We start from the raw sequence: 17,949 nt of genomic DNA, 5'->3' as shown, positions 1-17,949 counted from the left end.
CCTGGTTTTGTGGCATGCCAAACCTCCCGCTTTTATGGCAAATGTTAAATATAACAATAAATGACATCATAACATGACAGGACTACAATAAAAATAAATTGGAGAGCATATAGGACAAAGAAACACACGAATAATAGCTAACAACAGGTACCAGGTTTAAATTTAATACGTCAAACGTGCGTTTCGTCCAAACAAGAATAACTAGTGACACTCAGATGAAAAAACGTCGAAAGCCAAATCAAGAACAAATTTGAAGAGCAATGAGGACCAAAAGTTTCCAAAAGTAGTGAAAAGTACGGCTAGGGTTTTATGCCTTGGATAAGAACATCCTTGTTATTTAATAAAACTGTAAACCAAATTTATCGTATAAATTTCGTTGATCCAAACTTAAATCTAATAATTGAATTGGGTGATTAATTATCTCCACCACAACACACGAATACAACAGAAAAAAAATAGATTTACAACTACAAACGTTAAGACAATTGACAAAATCCGATAAGAACTTTTTGGGCATCTGGTGCAAGAAAATTGATACCGTTAATTTTATAACTATCACTGGGTCGATGCCTCTGCTGGTGGACTATTAGTCCCCGACGGTATCACCAGCCCAGTAGCCATGAAAAAACGGATTTTTTGTGTTATTAAAATTTGCTGTTACAACATGATAGAAATTATTATAAATCAAGGAATGTATCTCCCTCACGCAAAGCTCTGATTCCTTTCACGGATTTGGCTATACTTTTTGGACCTTTTGGATTATAGCTCTTCATCTTTTATATAAGCTTTGGATTTCAAATATTTTGGCCACGAGCATCACTGAAGAGACATGTATTGTCGAAATGCGCATCTGGTGCAAGAAAATTGATACCGTTAATTTTATTATAAAGAACTATATTTTTAACTAAATCCATGAATTTTTCGTCTTATAGCAATGCGAAGTAACACTCAGCAAAACACTCATAATAGTCGGAAATAAAAGAGGGACGAAAGATACCAAAGGGACAGTCAAACTCATAAATCTAAAACAAACTGACGCCATGGCTAAAAATGAAAAAGACAAACATACAAACAATACTACACATGACACTACATAGAAAACTAAAGAATAAACAACACAAACCCAACCAAAAAACTAGGGGTGATCTCAGGTGCTCCGGAAGGGTAAGCAGATCCTGCTACAAATAAGTCACATTCGGTTATTACCATCAGACGACGTAATGACAAACCACAATCTAACACGTGGTAAAAATGTCCGTCGTAGGTATGGACAACGACACATCGTTTGGATCAACCAATTCGTGATTGTGTCCGTAAAATTTACGGAGTGTCTTTTTTTATCTGTCCTTTTCATAACTTTGTTGGAGCAGTTTCTGCATTAGGAGCACACTCCTGTATATGAAGTCTGTATGGAATGAAAATGCACGAGAATAACGTTTAATCAATTGAGATATGTAAACACCATATGAGGTGACAGAAGGTTTGTTACTGCTGAACAATGGGAAATTGAAGTCGTCCATCTGTGTCAATATTGAGAAAAATATGAAGGTACGAAGTAGTCCTTCTAGTATCAGTAGTATTCTTTGGTAGATTCAGTGTGGTTTTTCACAAAATATAAATTATTGTAACACAAAACAAGAAATGTGTGTCTGCGATTCCCATTTTATAGAAAAAGCTCTGTTTAATGAGATGGTGAAGTCGATCTTTCAACTGAGCATGGGGAAATGTTAAATGATAGGTAACGCAATGTTTAAAATAATATATTGCATGCTTTAATTTAAGATATTGACAAATAAATAGATACTTCAACGAAACTCCTAGTGTATGACTGTGTCAATGTCAATTTGCAGATATACAATAATCACAAGTCATGAGCATCTGGTCTTTGTTAGTCTTGTATATTTGTTAATTTTAGTTCTATTATGTTTTGAAGTTTAGTGTGACGTCCATTTGCAATGAAATAATACACGTTTTGTTTATGGGCCGGCTGAAGCCCGTCTCCGGGTGTGGGATTTTCTCGCTGTGTTGGAGACCCACTGATGGACTTCGACTGTTTTCGGGTTGTTGTCTCTACTACACATTTACAATTTCATTTCCGTTCTCAAATTAATTTGATTATTTTGTTAGCTGTTAATTAAATTATCTACCCGGTATACACTAGGAATATGTATTAGCTGTTATTAGTCAGTTCAAATGAATCACAACAAAATTAACTAAAGATAGACTGATAAGTATTTGATTGATTTGTATTGTATTCACCATATGCAAATAAGTGAACAAACTCTTAACGATTATCTAGTATAATTTATAAACATTCAATACTATTTTTATATTTCAGTAGCATTATTCGTGCACTAGTTAGTGGTAGTTTTTTTTCTATTTTATTTTGACTGTTAGAATATTGCAAGTTCAAGTGAAAATATTTGGAATATAGTAAACTCATAACGTAATGATGCCTGATTATAATTTTTTGGATTTTAGGTTGTATTTCCAGTTTATACTTATGGCAATGGGTAACACGCTTTATCCAAAAATAAAAAAAGACCTTGAAAGGACATTGCGTTAAACTTGTATTTAAACACGGTTTTTTAAATTTTTTAATTGGTTCTATTTTATATCTTTTATCCCTTGATTTTAGAATACACAGCACTGTCTTCCACATCTGTTGAGTCTTGGATCTTCGTGCTTTTGCGACACTAGGACATGTGTAGACCATGCTCTTATCTCCATTGTTGCAGGTATATTATGTATTATTTAATAGTTCATTGTGTTTTCTAATTGTCAATCAGCAACTTGATATTCATGAGTGATAGATAGATTCTTTGAAAGCTAAGATAACAATATCCTCAGGCTAGTTCATTACAGATATATTCGGTCATACTTTTATAGAATACTACCCTACCTTTCATGAATACTAAGTTGTTGCCGCAACAAAATAATCTTTTTGTTACATGTTTTTCAAATTTGTCAATCATATTTGTCAATTTATAAAAAAAAAATGATTAATGACTTATATTTGTTAATGTTATAACGTCTCGATTTTTCCCTTATATCCACCGTTAAACCATGTGGCAAAACTATTGCAGACAAGAATTAATAACATTGTTTCCTTATACATGTAGCTGTAGACATAAAAATAAATTTCTCGGTGTGCACGTACTTTTCTAATCCATAATATTATTAAATATTGATGCGAATCAAGGAAATTAAACAAAAACAAGTAACAAATATACAAATTCGTCATTGTTTCTTGTCATGGTAGTATTTTAATGTGAAATTTGTATGGCAACAATGTGTAACAAAAATTAAAACAAATAAAAACCTTATTGTCTGTGCTCCGTTATTATTCAATCCGTTAAGTTGAAGGTAAATGCAGAAAAGCTTTTTAACAGAACCAGATTTTGAAAGTGGTAGAAATTAAAAGAACACAAAACAAATGAACATAAATAGGTAACTTTACAAAAATATGTTAAATCCGTTCGGTCATCCAGGTAGAAAATTAAAAAACTACGATATATAAAGGCAACAGTAGTATACCACTGTTCAAAACTCATAAATCCATGGACAAAAAACAAAATCGGGGCAACAAACCAAAACCGAGGGAAACGCATCAAATATAAAAGGAGAACAACGACAGAACACTAAAATGCAACACACACAGAAACGGACCAAGCACTAGACAAAACACCACGAGAACAACAAACATAACATCAAAACTTAATACATGAACCTGGGACAGATAAATACCGTGACACGTCTTATAGTAATGTGAATTCACACTCAAAAATAAGAGAAAACAAACAACACAACGGAAACACAACGTTAAAATGTAACACACACAGAAACGAACTATAATATAACAATGGCCATATTCCTGACTTGGTACAGGACATTTTTAAAGGAAAATGAAAAATGTTAACACAATGTTTTAACCATTAAATGAAAAATATGTAGTTGTTCAGGGTTAATAGTGAAAGGTCATAATGCATGCCCCGACGCACTTTTCTTTGAAACTTGGTATAGTCTAGTGATCTTTTCATTGGAAACACATATCTAACTATATATATATAACTTAATATAGGTATTTAAAGTCAGCCCAATGCCTTCGACAAGTATTTAAACAATAATAATCACATATTATATATTGATTCACGTTTCTTGTAGGACACCAAGTTGCAGGCCTTATTTGTTCAGATCATGATGGTCATTCTTGTCATTCAGACTATGTAAGTATGAATATGAGTTTACTTTATTTTTTTTTTTTCTAAAATGATGAAATTATCGATAATTAAGTGGTTTTTAAAATAGAATTCTGAATCTTATATAAGTCGAAAGAGCATAGTGCTAACATATGATCAAAAAAGATTTCATCTAAATTAAGAATATTAAAGTACAATGATAACCATCACTTTGTAATAATACAGTCATAATGTAACAATCATAAAGTTGGGTTCAAATGGAATAACATCAAGACTAATATCAGGAAAAGATGAGACTGACATTTTTTGACAATAACCCTTTACGTTTTTAGTAAGAATAATTGAGTGATTTGTTCAAATATGTTATCGGTCCCATTCTCCATCCCATACAATGTCAATGTGATATCGCAGTCGATAAGATTATCTCCAATAGGTATGAAATCACAAATTTTGAAAGCGTTGTTTTGATAAATATTTGCTTTTTAGTATAATTTACGATAGTGACTATAAAAGAACCGCCATGTTATGACTTAGGTTAATTCAGCCTCAAACAGTTTGGGTTTTAAATTAAATCTAAATCTCAAAAAGGAGAGTTTAATAATTTATCAGCTCAGTAGTCAGTGCTTCGTTACTGACATGATTTAACAAACTTTACTAAAATTGTCTGTTTATTTGGCTATTTATTTTAGGTATTTTTGACATAAAGCTCTTCAACGATTTTCGGTACTTATACATCTTCGAATTTAAAATGTTTGGCTTTGAGCGTTCCTGATGAAGGTAAATCCAGAAAAGCGCTTCGGACGCAATAAATTATAAAACGTGTTGTTTTCCATTTTTTACATCACTAGGTCGATACCTCTGCTGGTGGACTATCAGTCCCCGAGGGTATCATCAGCTCAGTAGTCAGTGCTTCGGTACTGACATGATTTAACAAACTTTACTAAAATTGTCTGTTTATAAATTTTGAAATTATTATGAAACTAGGGTTTCAACTCCCTCAGGCAAAGTAGCTTTAGATGAATTTGGCTATTTATTTTAGGTATTTTTGACATAAAGCTCTTCAACGATTTTCGGTACTTATACATCTTCGGATTTCAAATGTTTGGCTTTGAGCGTTCCTGATGAAGGTTAATCCAGAAAAGCGCGTCGGATGCAATAAATTATAAAACGTGTTGTTTTCCATTTTTTATGACTAACATAGCTGTTAATCGTGTCAATACAGAAGAATAACCTTCTGAATTCATGATACCCTTCGGAACAAAAAGTCCAACAAAACTATTCTCAACCAAGTGATATAGAATACAAATGACACCGTATAAATTGGTTATATTGATTTACTTTCCATCATTTTACTTATCCGTGAACGTTCAAACTGAAAACATCAAAAGCCATGATCGTATAAATACTTAAATACTTGTAGAGATACAAAACCAAAATCTGATAAATTTACTTCTGCCTCAGGAATTTGGAACCTTAGTCAAATGATAAAAGTAAAAAAACGTAGAAATTAATTTAAAATATAATAGAATTGTGTCTACATCGTAGCACCAAAAACTGAGGTAGTAATACTTACGACAACTGTGGGTATATATCTCCCAATAATTACGATAAGCACGTGCTTGTTATTCTTATCATGATTTCCTTGATCATCCCTTCGTTAAATTTACGGACGCCACCACACGTTGGATGACCGCTATAGAATAACCGTTTCACAGCTAATATCGGATATGTTCCTTACGTCGTAACTACAATCCCCTTCCCTTTTCATGAATATGACCTACCGAATTATACTATTTATGTGTTTTTTTATAACATGAGCAACACGACTGGTGCCACATGTGGAGCATTGTGTCATGTGTACTATTATTTGTCTTATAGTCTTTTTTTATTTTTAGCCAAGGCGTTGTCAGTTTATTTTCGATTTATGACTTTGACTGTCCATCTGGTATCTTTCGTATCTCTGTTTTAAGTCCATTAACAGTGTTGTCGAAGGAATGCTAGAAAATGAAAACAATATATTTGGTACTGTTCTGGAGCTACAATTTTGATGAACGCATACAAAAAAATTAAGAGTTATGAATGCATGAATACTGGAATACTGGAGGAGATATTACACCACAATTGATAAAAAAGAATGACAAAAAATAAACTTAGGTTCAAAATTTACCTTTGTTTAAAGTCAGAATCAGAAGTAACTGATCGTTGCATTACAAAAAAGTGCACATGATACTGTTTTAACTATGTTAACTTGCATATGCATAGACCAGACCATATGATTGTGCATAAAATGACATTCATCATATTTACCCAATAAGCAATTGCAGCTTCTTAATTAAATAAAATATTACAAAAGCAGTAAAAGTATTGAATTTAAGATAGATTCTGAATACATATAGACAACGTAAATTTTCAAGTCAAAATAAGATTTCAAACCTCCCCTATACCTCTAGCAAATGTAAACAAGTTTAACTCAAAGGTTTTGTATTCTTCCTAAAGGTAATCATATAAAGACAAATGCATTTCTATGATATACAATTCACCTACGGGTATTAAAGAAATTTGGTTAATCAAACCGACATTTCTTATTGATGATTATTTTCTAATACAGATGAATAATACTCTAAAAATAACATGAAAAACATAGACATCTTAACCAACCTTTAATCTAATTACCATCTTTGTTGAGCTGATGTCGGCATTAAATAAACCAAAGTGTTAATCTGTATTTAAACTTGTTAAAAAGAAGTATAGCAGAAATGAGAACCTTCAATGCCATTTCAGAAAGGGGATGTCAACAAAACATGCCTGAAGATAAATTAAATGTTATCAGCCAACAAAACAGGTGGATAACAATTGTGTTCAAAAGAGTATGTCGGCATTATATAGAAAGTCAAATGCTAATACATATTGTCTACAATTTCAGGATTTGTGACAAACACCATGGTAAAAATGGACCACACATCTGTCGTTTAGTTGTAGTTAACTGATATTACTATTCTTTAACATTTGTTAAGAAGGAATTTAACCAATATAAATAATTGGCTATTCTCATGATTGAAGTTAACGCAAAGTTTTAACCTTAATTTGAACATAATTTGTTGATGGAAGCACTTATTAATTTCATTTCCATCTTTAGGTGTGTGAAATCTCGATTGACAAAAATGGAATTAAAAGACATTGTGGTCATGGATACCACGTAAGTAAAGATTTCCATGAAATATTTTTTTCAAATGTTTTAATCCCCATCAGTTGTGCATCCATACATCTGAAATTACGTGGTTTTACTATTACCTCAATACCTGGATATTTTCTCACCTTCAATTAATTCTTTCTATTTTCTCTCATTAATATTCTCATAAAAGTACAGTGGACAAGAATATATACTGGTGTACTTGTATTCCTTTGTCAATAATTTCACAAATAAACCAATCCTTTTGCTGACTGTGTCTTCAATCACATTATTTATTTTGCAGGAGTTTTTCCCATAGTTATAAGAATCAATAATCTATTTAACAAATAAAAAAAAGCGTTCGGTGACATAGAGTGAACAATAATGACGATACCAAAAATTCGAAATCACATAAAACTGAACAGCCTTTTTAACACAATTTCGTCTGCTTATCGCAAATATGTTTCGTCAGTTTTTGAAAGTATTTACCCAGCTTCCAATCTGCTAGAGTTTCAATACTTTATTGACAAGAGAGAAAGATTGCCATATTTAACAGATTCCTAACTATTTCACTTTATTTCCTCACGATTCAACTCAAATATGGTGGCGAGGCATATTTACACATATGAAGATACTTTTATCAAGTCATCTGTCAAGCAGTTTGCAAGGGATGATTGAATGCCCATTCTTTAACACAATTTTTGTCCGCTGTTTATCTGGATAAGATAAAGTTACATTATTACAATTTCTTTTCATGTGTATAAGCGATAAAGCTATTTATGTGTTATGCGTATACAAACAATAATATAAATAATTATGATAAATATGGAAAACCTACGGACATAAAAAGCGCATTTCTAGTATTTTATTTAAATAAGGTCTTAATTTTAATGTCTTTTTTGTGTCGTAGTTCTCCTCCTATATTTGATGTGTTTCCCTCACATTTAGTTTGTTACCCGGATTTGTTTTTTTTCTCTCGATCGATTTATGAATTTCGAACAGCAGTATACTACTGTTGCCTTTACTTACATAAATGATTTTGCGACTGTTTCAGATGACGCCATGTACACAGCTGCCCGTCAACTCTCATGAGAAGTGTTATTGTATTACACAATCATGTGTTTTTGGACACTTCAGTGGTAAGTATATATAATATAATCTGCGTGGTGCAAACTGATCAATTTTGTGTGATTTGAAACTTAAAGGAATCCCCCCAAAAAATATCTCTTGAATAAATGCTCGACTTTTACTAAAAAATAGATATAGGAAGATAATTCTGATTACTTGATTTTGACTTCTAACCATGAATCAGTATGCTACGGGGAAACCTGAGCGTAAATGATGTAAATCAAGACCCTAATATCATTATGTTCTATTATAAATAACCGATGTTCTAATCTTGTTAATCGATAAAGAAGAGACAAATCATCTTAACAAACAATAACCGTGTCTGGAAAGATCGTACACGATCGGAAAATAACAATTCAGACTACTTTACTGGTAACTTAATATTATAGCGACACATTGTCATGTTGTGTCGTCGTTCGTTTCACTCTTTTGAATCAGTAATTCTTTGACAAATGTCCTACAGAATTTAATCAAACACGTTCTTCTATAATTTTGCCATTCCGGAACACTTTTAGAAGTTTATTCATCGTGCGTAAGGTTTTTTTTTCCAACAAAACACTGAGCAATATTTGAAAACGACAGACAACATACATTTTCAAAGAAAGAATCACATTTTTTGCATTGATAAAAATCAACAGAAACGTATTGATTGCGTCGTACGTTTCACGTCTTTCTCTTCTGTTCACACACCTTGTAATCTCAAATACCTCCTTATTTCAAAGATCAGTCTGTACCAATCATTTCTTATACCTATACCGAACCTATTGCAACTAAAATGTTCAATTACAAACACGTTTTGCATGATATCAATATTGACGACTTCAAGTCTAAACTTCCGGATTGCACTTGTTCTAGTTCCCAATTCACAAATAATCCTGCTGGTCACGTTATAACCGGTGACCTCAACATTGTTAATAACACTTTCCTGTGAAATGAGTTATCGAAAGGTCCGAAATATCGTGAGCTTTAATCCATAATTTGGAAATTCAACTTCAAAATTTTGATGGACTCAGTCGCGGATTATGCCAGGCAATGGGCTAAGCGCGAGAAGAAAGACGTAGACACTCTTTCCGAATGGATTAAGGCTGTGAGGTCGTTGATACAAATCAGAAATAAAAACCTGAATGGGTCTATCAGTGCCCATGCTACGTCAATCTTTGAAGACCCAAATATTGTAAAAGACTTATCCTACCTCCATGACAAATATGTTATTGTTCCGCAGATAAAGCCCTAAACAACGTCGGTTTTTGTTTGATAAACGAATTAGATATTGACAATTCACTCGAAAACTCAACATATACCCTCACGACACTTACCAAATAGGAAATACTGGATAATCATATGTCTGTTCTGTGTTCCTTTGGAATTTCAAGCAAAGATGAAGAACTGGATCTTTCATCACTGTATTGGATACCTAAACTACATAAATGTCCTTATACAACGGTATATATCGGGGTCTTCCAAGTGCTCCACGAAACCTCTTTCGAAATTATTAACATCTGTTTCATCAGCAATTAAAGCTTCAAAGTTATTGTGAAACTCCCTGTTCTAGAGGTGGCGTGAACCAGATGTGGAGACTTAAAATTTCCAAAGATCTTTTAGAGTATATACATTATACAACTTTTTTGCAGTTCATCTTGCAATAGAATTAAATCGTTTGACTTTTGAACACCTTGCACAAGTATTCCACATTCCAAACTAAAAGACAAATAAAAAAGTTGGTATTGCTTTGTTTCATAAAAAAAGGCCAACGTAGATACAAGTATCTTGTCTTAAGGAGGGATACATCCTACTTTATAAAGGATCACTCTGATTCATACAAAATATTCTCTGAATCTAACATTATCAAGATGCTTGATTTCTTGATTGACAAAATGTTTGTAACGTTCAGAGGACGTGTTTTTCAACATAATGTCGGTATTCCAATGGGAATCCATTGCGCCCCTCTTCTTCCCGACTTGTTTCTTTAATATTATGAGGCTGACTTCATTCAGGAACTTCTGAGAAATAAAGATAAAAAGTTAGCAATATCCTTTTACTTTACTTTCCGCTATATATAGATGATGTCAAAAAAATTAAAATTTGGTGACTATGTTGAACGCATCTTCCCAATCGATCTAGAGATAAGGGATACACCAGATACAGTTAAGTCGGTCTCATATCTTGAATTACATCTAGAAATTGACAACGAGGGTCGATTGAAAACAACACTTTACGACAAAAAGATGATTTCAGCTTCCCTATTGCAAACTTTCCATTTCTAGGTAGCAACATTCAAGCTGCACCTGCATACGGGCTATATATCTCCCAATTGATACGGTATTCCCGTGCTTGTATTATCTATCATAATTTTCTTGATAGAGGGTTGCTTCTCACGAGGAAGCTATTAAACCAAGAGTTCCAAATGGTGAAGTTAAAATCTCCCCTTCGTAAATTTTATGGACGTCATTACGAGTTAGTTGACCGTAATGGAATAACCGTTTCACAGATTATATCGGATATGTTCCTTACGTAGTAACTTCACCCCCTTCCCTTTCATGATTGTGACCAACTGAATTAGACTATTTACTGGATTTGTTATAACATGAGCAGTACAACAGGAGAAGGATCTGCTTACCCTTCCGGAGCACCTGAAATCACCCCCAGTTTTTGGTGGGGTTTGTGTTGCTTATTCGTTAGTTTTATATGTTGTGTCATGTGTGCTATTGTTTGTCTGTTTTTATTTTTCATTTTTAGCCATGACGTTGTCAGTTTATTTTCGATTTATGAGTTTGACTGTCCCTCTGTATCATTCGTCCCTCTTTTGTCAACATAATGGAATTGTATGCGACTACCATAAAATTGAGATGTTGATCTTGCTATAAAGCAAGGTTTTATTCACAACATCTTTTTAATGAGCTTTTGTTTTGCCATTTGATAACAGACGTTACGTTTGAAATTTTCATCGGGGTTAAAATAAAGCAAGCAAGAAAAAGAAGCATAATCAAGCAAATAAGAGTAATCAATTAGTAATAATTTAAAGCTAACTGTTCAGAGAACAATCGAAAATCTTTCCACATCAAAAAAATTTTGAAAATAAGCTAGTTTCTTCATACTGATGCGATAAATAATGGATTTAATATACTTTCGAGTGAAATAAGGATGATTATTTGCTACTTCCGGTGAATTTAATGTCACTTCCGGTCTTATATGATAGCTTCTTTCACACTTTTTTCAAAAATATATAGTTTTAAATACTTCAGCATGTAAAACAGGAGGTAATTGACCACTTCCGGTCTATCGAAAGTTACTTCTGGTCATGAGTGAGAAATTTATGTATCTATGTTACAAAATATATTGATTCTGAGTACTTTTCCATGAAAAAATTGCAAACATAGCTACTTCCGGTTGTAATTTTTCTAGGTCATATGTCACTTAACCTTTTGTAAAAGGTCATACTGCTTCATAAGGAACCAAGTTGAAGTTATAATCAATTCACCTAATAATTAGACATTTCAGGGGCACTTACTCCTATAAGATTCCATGAGATTGTATCAGACCAAATGTAACAAATCTTCATTACAATAGAGCAAAAATTGTGCAATGTTCTTTTATATATATATTTGGTAAAGGTAGATAGCTCTTATAAAATTTCATCGAATCGCTTCAATCCAAATTAGACCAAAAATTCCTGAGGATGTCACGAATAATTGAGAAAAAGAATTTTGTCGATATCTTTTTTTTGTTACGAAGAAGATGCACACATTTGTTAAACAGTGAATAGGGAGATAAATATTACAAAGATTAGAGTTCAGCTTAACAGGGAAAAATTTAAAAGCACATACACTATACAATACTATATGAGAAATATCTAAGCGACATATTGCGAAACAATTATTTATCGCAAGAACAAAATTTTGAGAACGAAAATAAGAAAAAAATTAAAAACCAATTGTTCAGAGAACAATTGAAGGTCTTTCCATCAAAACAATGTATTTTGATATGAAAAGTTGTGAAACTAAGTTTAAAATGTCATTTCAATCGTCAAATGATAGCTCCTAGTAAGCTGATTCCAAAAATATATTGTTTCCATACATTTTTTTTTAAATAAGGGAGATAATTTGTTACTTCGGGTTTGAAAAATATTACTTCCGATTATATTTGAATATTTACTTGACACTAATTCCAAAAATATCTGGTTCTATATACTTTTATATTAATAAAGTACAAAAAAATAGCTACTTCCGGTTTACAAAAGGTCACTTCCGGTTGTTTTTTTCAAGGTTAAATGGTTTGATACCTTTTTCTAAAAGTTGTATATCTTTATCATGTATACATATAGAATAAAAGCAAAGGTCAAAATCTAGAACGCCAAATTAAGCTATGACCTTGAGATCAATTTCAAGGTCATAAACCAAGGACCTCAAATCAAAAGACCATAGGTCTTAATTATATTTAGTTAATGAGTTATATCACCAAACGCGTATTTTTAAATACAAGAGGGGAGAAAACTCCCTTTTACATTCAACGTACGCTTGCAATTAAAATTTACATCTTACGACATGTCGCAACTAACAATTTAGTAAAAATAATTTGTTGATATCTTATACAGTCTTTGGATATAAGTGAAAATAAGCCAAATTCAAATATTAGAATATGACCTTGACCTTTGACCTTGACCTAATTTTTATTTTTTGGGACCAAGGACCTCAAATCAAAAGATCCTAGGTCTCTATCACTTATGATTTATAAGATAGAAATTCATATCACTTATATCAGATGCATAAGGGGAAATAACTCTCATATGGAGCGGTCATATCGCTTCGGTCAAAACAGGACAAATCATGCCAAGAATATAACGAGCAATTTTGTAAAATAAATTTGTCATAATCTTTAACGGTTGCGAAGGAGATGCGCTAACAAGGAAAACAGTGTTTGGGGAGATAACTCCTACAAAGAAAAGTATTCGTTTACGCAGGGTAAATTTCAAAAGCGCATAAACTGTTCGATATCATATACAAAATATCTAAGCGACATATTGCGAAACAAATGTTTATCGCAAGAACAAAATTAGGCGGAAGAAAAAAAAAAAAAAATTAAAAACCAATTGTTCAGAGAACAATTGAAGGTCTTTCCACCAAAACAATGTATTTTAATATGAAAGGTGTAAAAATAGGTTTAAAATGTCATTTCAATCGTCAAATGATAGCTTATTGTACGCTGATTCCAAAAATATATGGTTTCTAAACAATATTTTTTTAGATAAGGGAGATAATTTCTTACTTCCGGTTTGAAAAACTCTATTTCCGATAATATTTGACTATTTACTTGACACTGATTCCAAAAATATCTTGTTTTTTATACTTTTATGTAGAAAGTCTTATAACAACAACACTTGAGGGACTGCTGCATAAAATGTAATAAAGTACAATAAATAGCTACTTCCGGTTTACACAAGGTCACTTCCGGTTGTTTTTTTAAGTTTAAATGGTTTGATACCGTTTGTCAAAAAGTCTCATGACTTTATTATGTATACAGATGGGGTAAAAGCAAAGGTCAAAATCTAGAACGTCAAATTAAGCTATGACCTTGTGATCAATTTCAAGGTCATTAACCAAGAACCTCAAATCAAAAGACCATAGGTCTTAATTATGTTTAGTTAATGAGTTATATCACCATACGCGTATTTTTAAATACCAAAGGGGAGAAAACTCCCTTTCACATTCAACGTACGCTTGCAATTAAAATTTACATCTTACGACATGTCGCAACTAACAATTTAGTAAAAATAATTTGTTGATATCTTATACAGTCTTTGGATATAAGTGAAAATAAGCCAAATTCAAATATTAGAATATGACCTTGACCTTTGACCTTGACCTAATTTTTATTTTTTGGGACCAAGGACCTCAAATCAAAAGATCCTAGGTCTCTATCACTTATGATTTATAAGATAGAAATTCATATCACTTATATCAGATGCATAAGGGGAAATAACTCTCATATGGAGCGGTCATATCGCTTCGGTCAAAACAGGACAAATCATGCCAAGAATATAACGAGCAATTTTGTAAAATAAATTTGTCATAATCTTTAACGGTTGCGAAGGAGATGCGCTAACAAGGAAAACAGTGTTTGGGGAGATAACTCCTACAAAGAAAAGTATTCGTTTACGCAGGGTAAATTTCAAAAGCGCATAAACTGTTCGATATCATATACAAAATATCTAAGCGACATATTGCGAAACAAATGTTTATCGCAAGAACAAAATTAGGCGGAAGAAAAAAAAAAAAAAATTAAAAACCAATTGTTCAGAGAACAATTGAAGGTCTTTCCACCAAAACAATGTATTTTAATATGAAAGGTGTAAAAATAGGTTTAAAATGTCATTTCAATCGTCAAATGATAGCTTATTGTACGCTGATTCCAAAAATATATGGTTTCTAAACAATATTTTTTTAGATAAGGGAGATAATTTCTTACTTCCGGTTTGAAAAACTCTATTTCCGATAATATTTGACTATTTACTTGACACTGATTCCAAAAATATCTTGTTTTTTATACTTTTATGTAGAAAGTCTTATAACAACAACACTTGAGGGACTGCTGCATAAAATGTAATAAAGTACAATAAATAGCTACTTCCGGTTTACACAAGGTCACTTCCGGTTGTTTTTTTAAGTTTAAATGGTTTGATACCGTTTGTCAAAAAGTCTCATGACTTTATTATGTATACAGATGGGGTAAAAGCAAAGGTCAAAATCTAGAACGTCAAATTAAGCTATGACCTTGTGATCAATTTCAAGGTCATTAACCAAGAACCTCAAATCAAAAGACCATAGGTCTTAATTATGTTTAGTTAATGAGTTATATCACCATACGCGTATTTTTAAATACCAAAGGGGAGAAAACTCCCTTTCACATTCAACGTACGCTTGCAATTAAAATTTACATCTTACGACATGTCGCAACTAACAATTTAGTAAAAATAATTTGTTGATATCTTATACAGTCTTTGGATATAAGTGAAAATAAGCCAAATTCAAATATTAGAATATGACCTTGACCTTTGACCTTGACCTAATTTTTATTTTTTGGGACCAAGGACCTCAAATCAAAAGATCCTAGGTCTCTATCACTTATGATTTATAAGATAGAAATTCATATCACTTATATCAGATGCATAAGGGGAAATAACTCTCATATGGAGCGGTCATATCGCTTCGGTCAAAACAGGACAAATCATGCCAAGAATATAACGAGCAATTTTGTAAAATAAATTTGTCATAATCTTTAACGGTTGCGAAGGAGATGCGCTAACAAGGAAAACAGTGTTTGGGGAGATAACTCCTACAAAGAAAAGTATTCGTTTACGCAGGGTAAATTTCAAAAGCGCATAAACTGTTCGATATCATATACAAAATATCTAAGCGACATATTGCGAAACAAATGTTTATCGCAAGAACAAAATTAGGCGGAAGAAAAAAAAAAAAAAATTAAAAACCAATTGTTCAGAGAACAATTGAAGGTCTTTCCACCAAAACAATGTATTTTAATATGAAAGGTGTAAAAATAGGTTTAAAATGTCATTTCAATCGTCAAATGATAGCTTATTGTACGCTGATTCCAAAAATATATGGTTTCTAAACAATATTTTTTTAGATAAGGGAGATAATTTCTTACTTCCGGTTTGAAAAACTCTATTTCCGATAATATTTGACTATTTACTTGACACTGATTCCAAAAATATCTTGTTTTTTATACTTTTATGTAGAAAGTCTTATAACAACAACACTTGAGGGACTGCTGCATAAAATGTAATAAAGTACAATAAATAGCTACTTCCGGTTTACACAAGGTCACTTCCGGTTGTTTTTTTAAGTTTAAATGGTTTGATACCGTTTGTCAAAAAGTCTCATGACTTTATTATGTATACAGATGGGGTAAAAGCAAAGGTCAAAATCTAGAACGTCAAATTAAGCTATGACCTTGTGATCAATTTCAAGGTCATTAACCAAGAACCTCAAATCAAAAGACCATAGGTCTTAATTATGTTTAGTTAATGAGTTATATCACCATACGCGTATTTTTAAATACCAAAGGGGAGAAAACTCCCTTTCACATTCAACGTACGCTTGCAATTAAAATTTACATCTTACGACATGTCGCAACTAACAATTTAGTAAAAATAATTTGTTGATATCTTATACAGTCTTTGGATATAAGTGAAAATAAGCCAAATTCAAATATTAGAATATGACCTTGACCTTTGACCTTGACCTAATTTTTATTTTTTGGGACCAAGGACCTCAAATCAAAAGATCCTAGGTCTCTATCACTTATGATTTATAAGATAGAAATTCATATCACTTATATCAGATGCATAAGGGGAAATAACTCTCATATGGAGCGGTCATATCGCTTCGGTCAAAACATGACAAATCATGCCAAGAATATAACGAGCAATTTTGTAAAATAAATTTGTCATAATCTTTAACGGTTGCGAAGGAGATGCGCTAACAAGGAAAACAGTGTTTGGGGAGATAACTCCTACAAAGAAAAGTATTCGTTTACGCAGGGTAAATTTCAAAAGCGCATAAACTGTTCGATATCATATACAAAATATCTAAGCGACATATTGCGAAACAAATGTTTATCGCAAGAACAAAATTAGGCGGAAGAAAAAAAATTAAAAATTAAAAACCAATTGTTCAGAGAACAATTGAAGGTCTTTCCACCAAAACAATGTATTTTAATATGAAAGGTGTAAAAATAGGTTTAAAATGTCATTTCAATCGTCAAATGATAGCTTATTGTACGCTGATTCCAAAAATATATGGTTTCTAAACAATATTTTTTTAGATAAGGGAGATAATTTCTTACTTCCGGTTTGAAAAACTCTATTTCCGATAATATTTGACTATTTACTTGACACTGATTCCAAAAGTATCTTGTTTTTTATACTTTTATGTAGAAAGTCTTATAACAACACACTTGAGGGACTGCTGCATAAAATGTAATAAAGTACAATAAATAGCTACTTCCGGTTTACACAAGGTCACTTCCGGTTGTTTTTTTAAGTTTAAATGGTTTGATACCGTTTGTCAAAAAGTCTCATGACTTTATTATGTATACAGATGGGGTAAAAGCAAAGGTCAAAATCTAGAACGTCAAATTAAGCTATGACCTTGTGATCAATTTCAAGGTCATTAACCAAGAACCTCAAATCAAAAGACCATAGGTCTTAATTATGTTTAGTTAATGAGTTATATCACCATACGCGTATTTTTAAATACCAAAGGGGAGAAAACTCCCTTTCACATTCAACGTACCCTTGCAATCAAAATTTACGTGTTACGACATGTCACAACAAACGATTTAGAAAAAATAATTTGTCGATATCTTAAACGTTTTTTGGAAATGAGTGGAAATGAGCCATATTAAAAAATTAGAATATGACCTTGACCTTTGACC

At 32.1% G+C, this 17,949-nt stretch overlaps 1 protein-coding gene across 1 annotated transcript in view; it reads left to right on the top strand.

Moving 5' to 3' along the window:
* Nucleotides 1-17,949, top strand: part of LOC139510420 (uncharacterized) — a 53,184-nt gene that overhangs the window by 25,089 nt on the left and 10,146 nt on the right. The window contains exons 14-17 of the mRNA XM_071297003.1: nucleotides 2,639-2,738; nucleotides 4,165-4,226; nucleotides 7,336-7,395; nucleotides 8,423-8,507. Coding sequence (XP_071153104.1) covers nucleotides 2,639-2,738; nucleotides 4,165-4,226; nucleotides 7,336-7,395; nucleotides 8,423-8,507 — 307 coding nt within the window. The remainder of the gene's footprint in view (nucleotides 1-2,638; nucleotides 2,739-4,164; nucleotides 4,227-7,335; nucleotides 7,396-8,422; nucleotides 8,508-17,949) is intronic.

Source organism: Mytilus edulis, chromosome 2, assembly GCF_963676685.1.
Source record: "Mytilus edulis chromosome 2, xbMytEdul2.2, whole genome shotgun sequence".
NCBI classification, from domain to species: domain Eukaryota; kingdom Metazoa; phylum Mollusca; class Bivalvia; order Mytilida; family Mytilidae; genus Mytilus; species Mytilus edulis.
The sequence above is the reverse complement of the archived record's forward strand: the minus strand, read 5'-3'. Positions and strand labels throughout refer to the sequence as shown.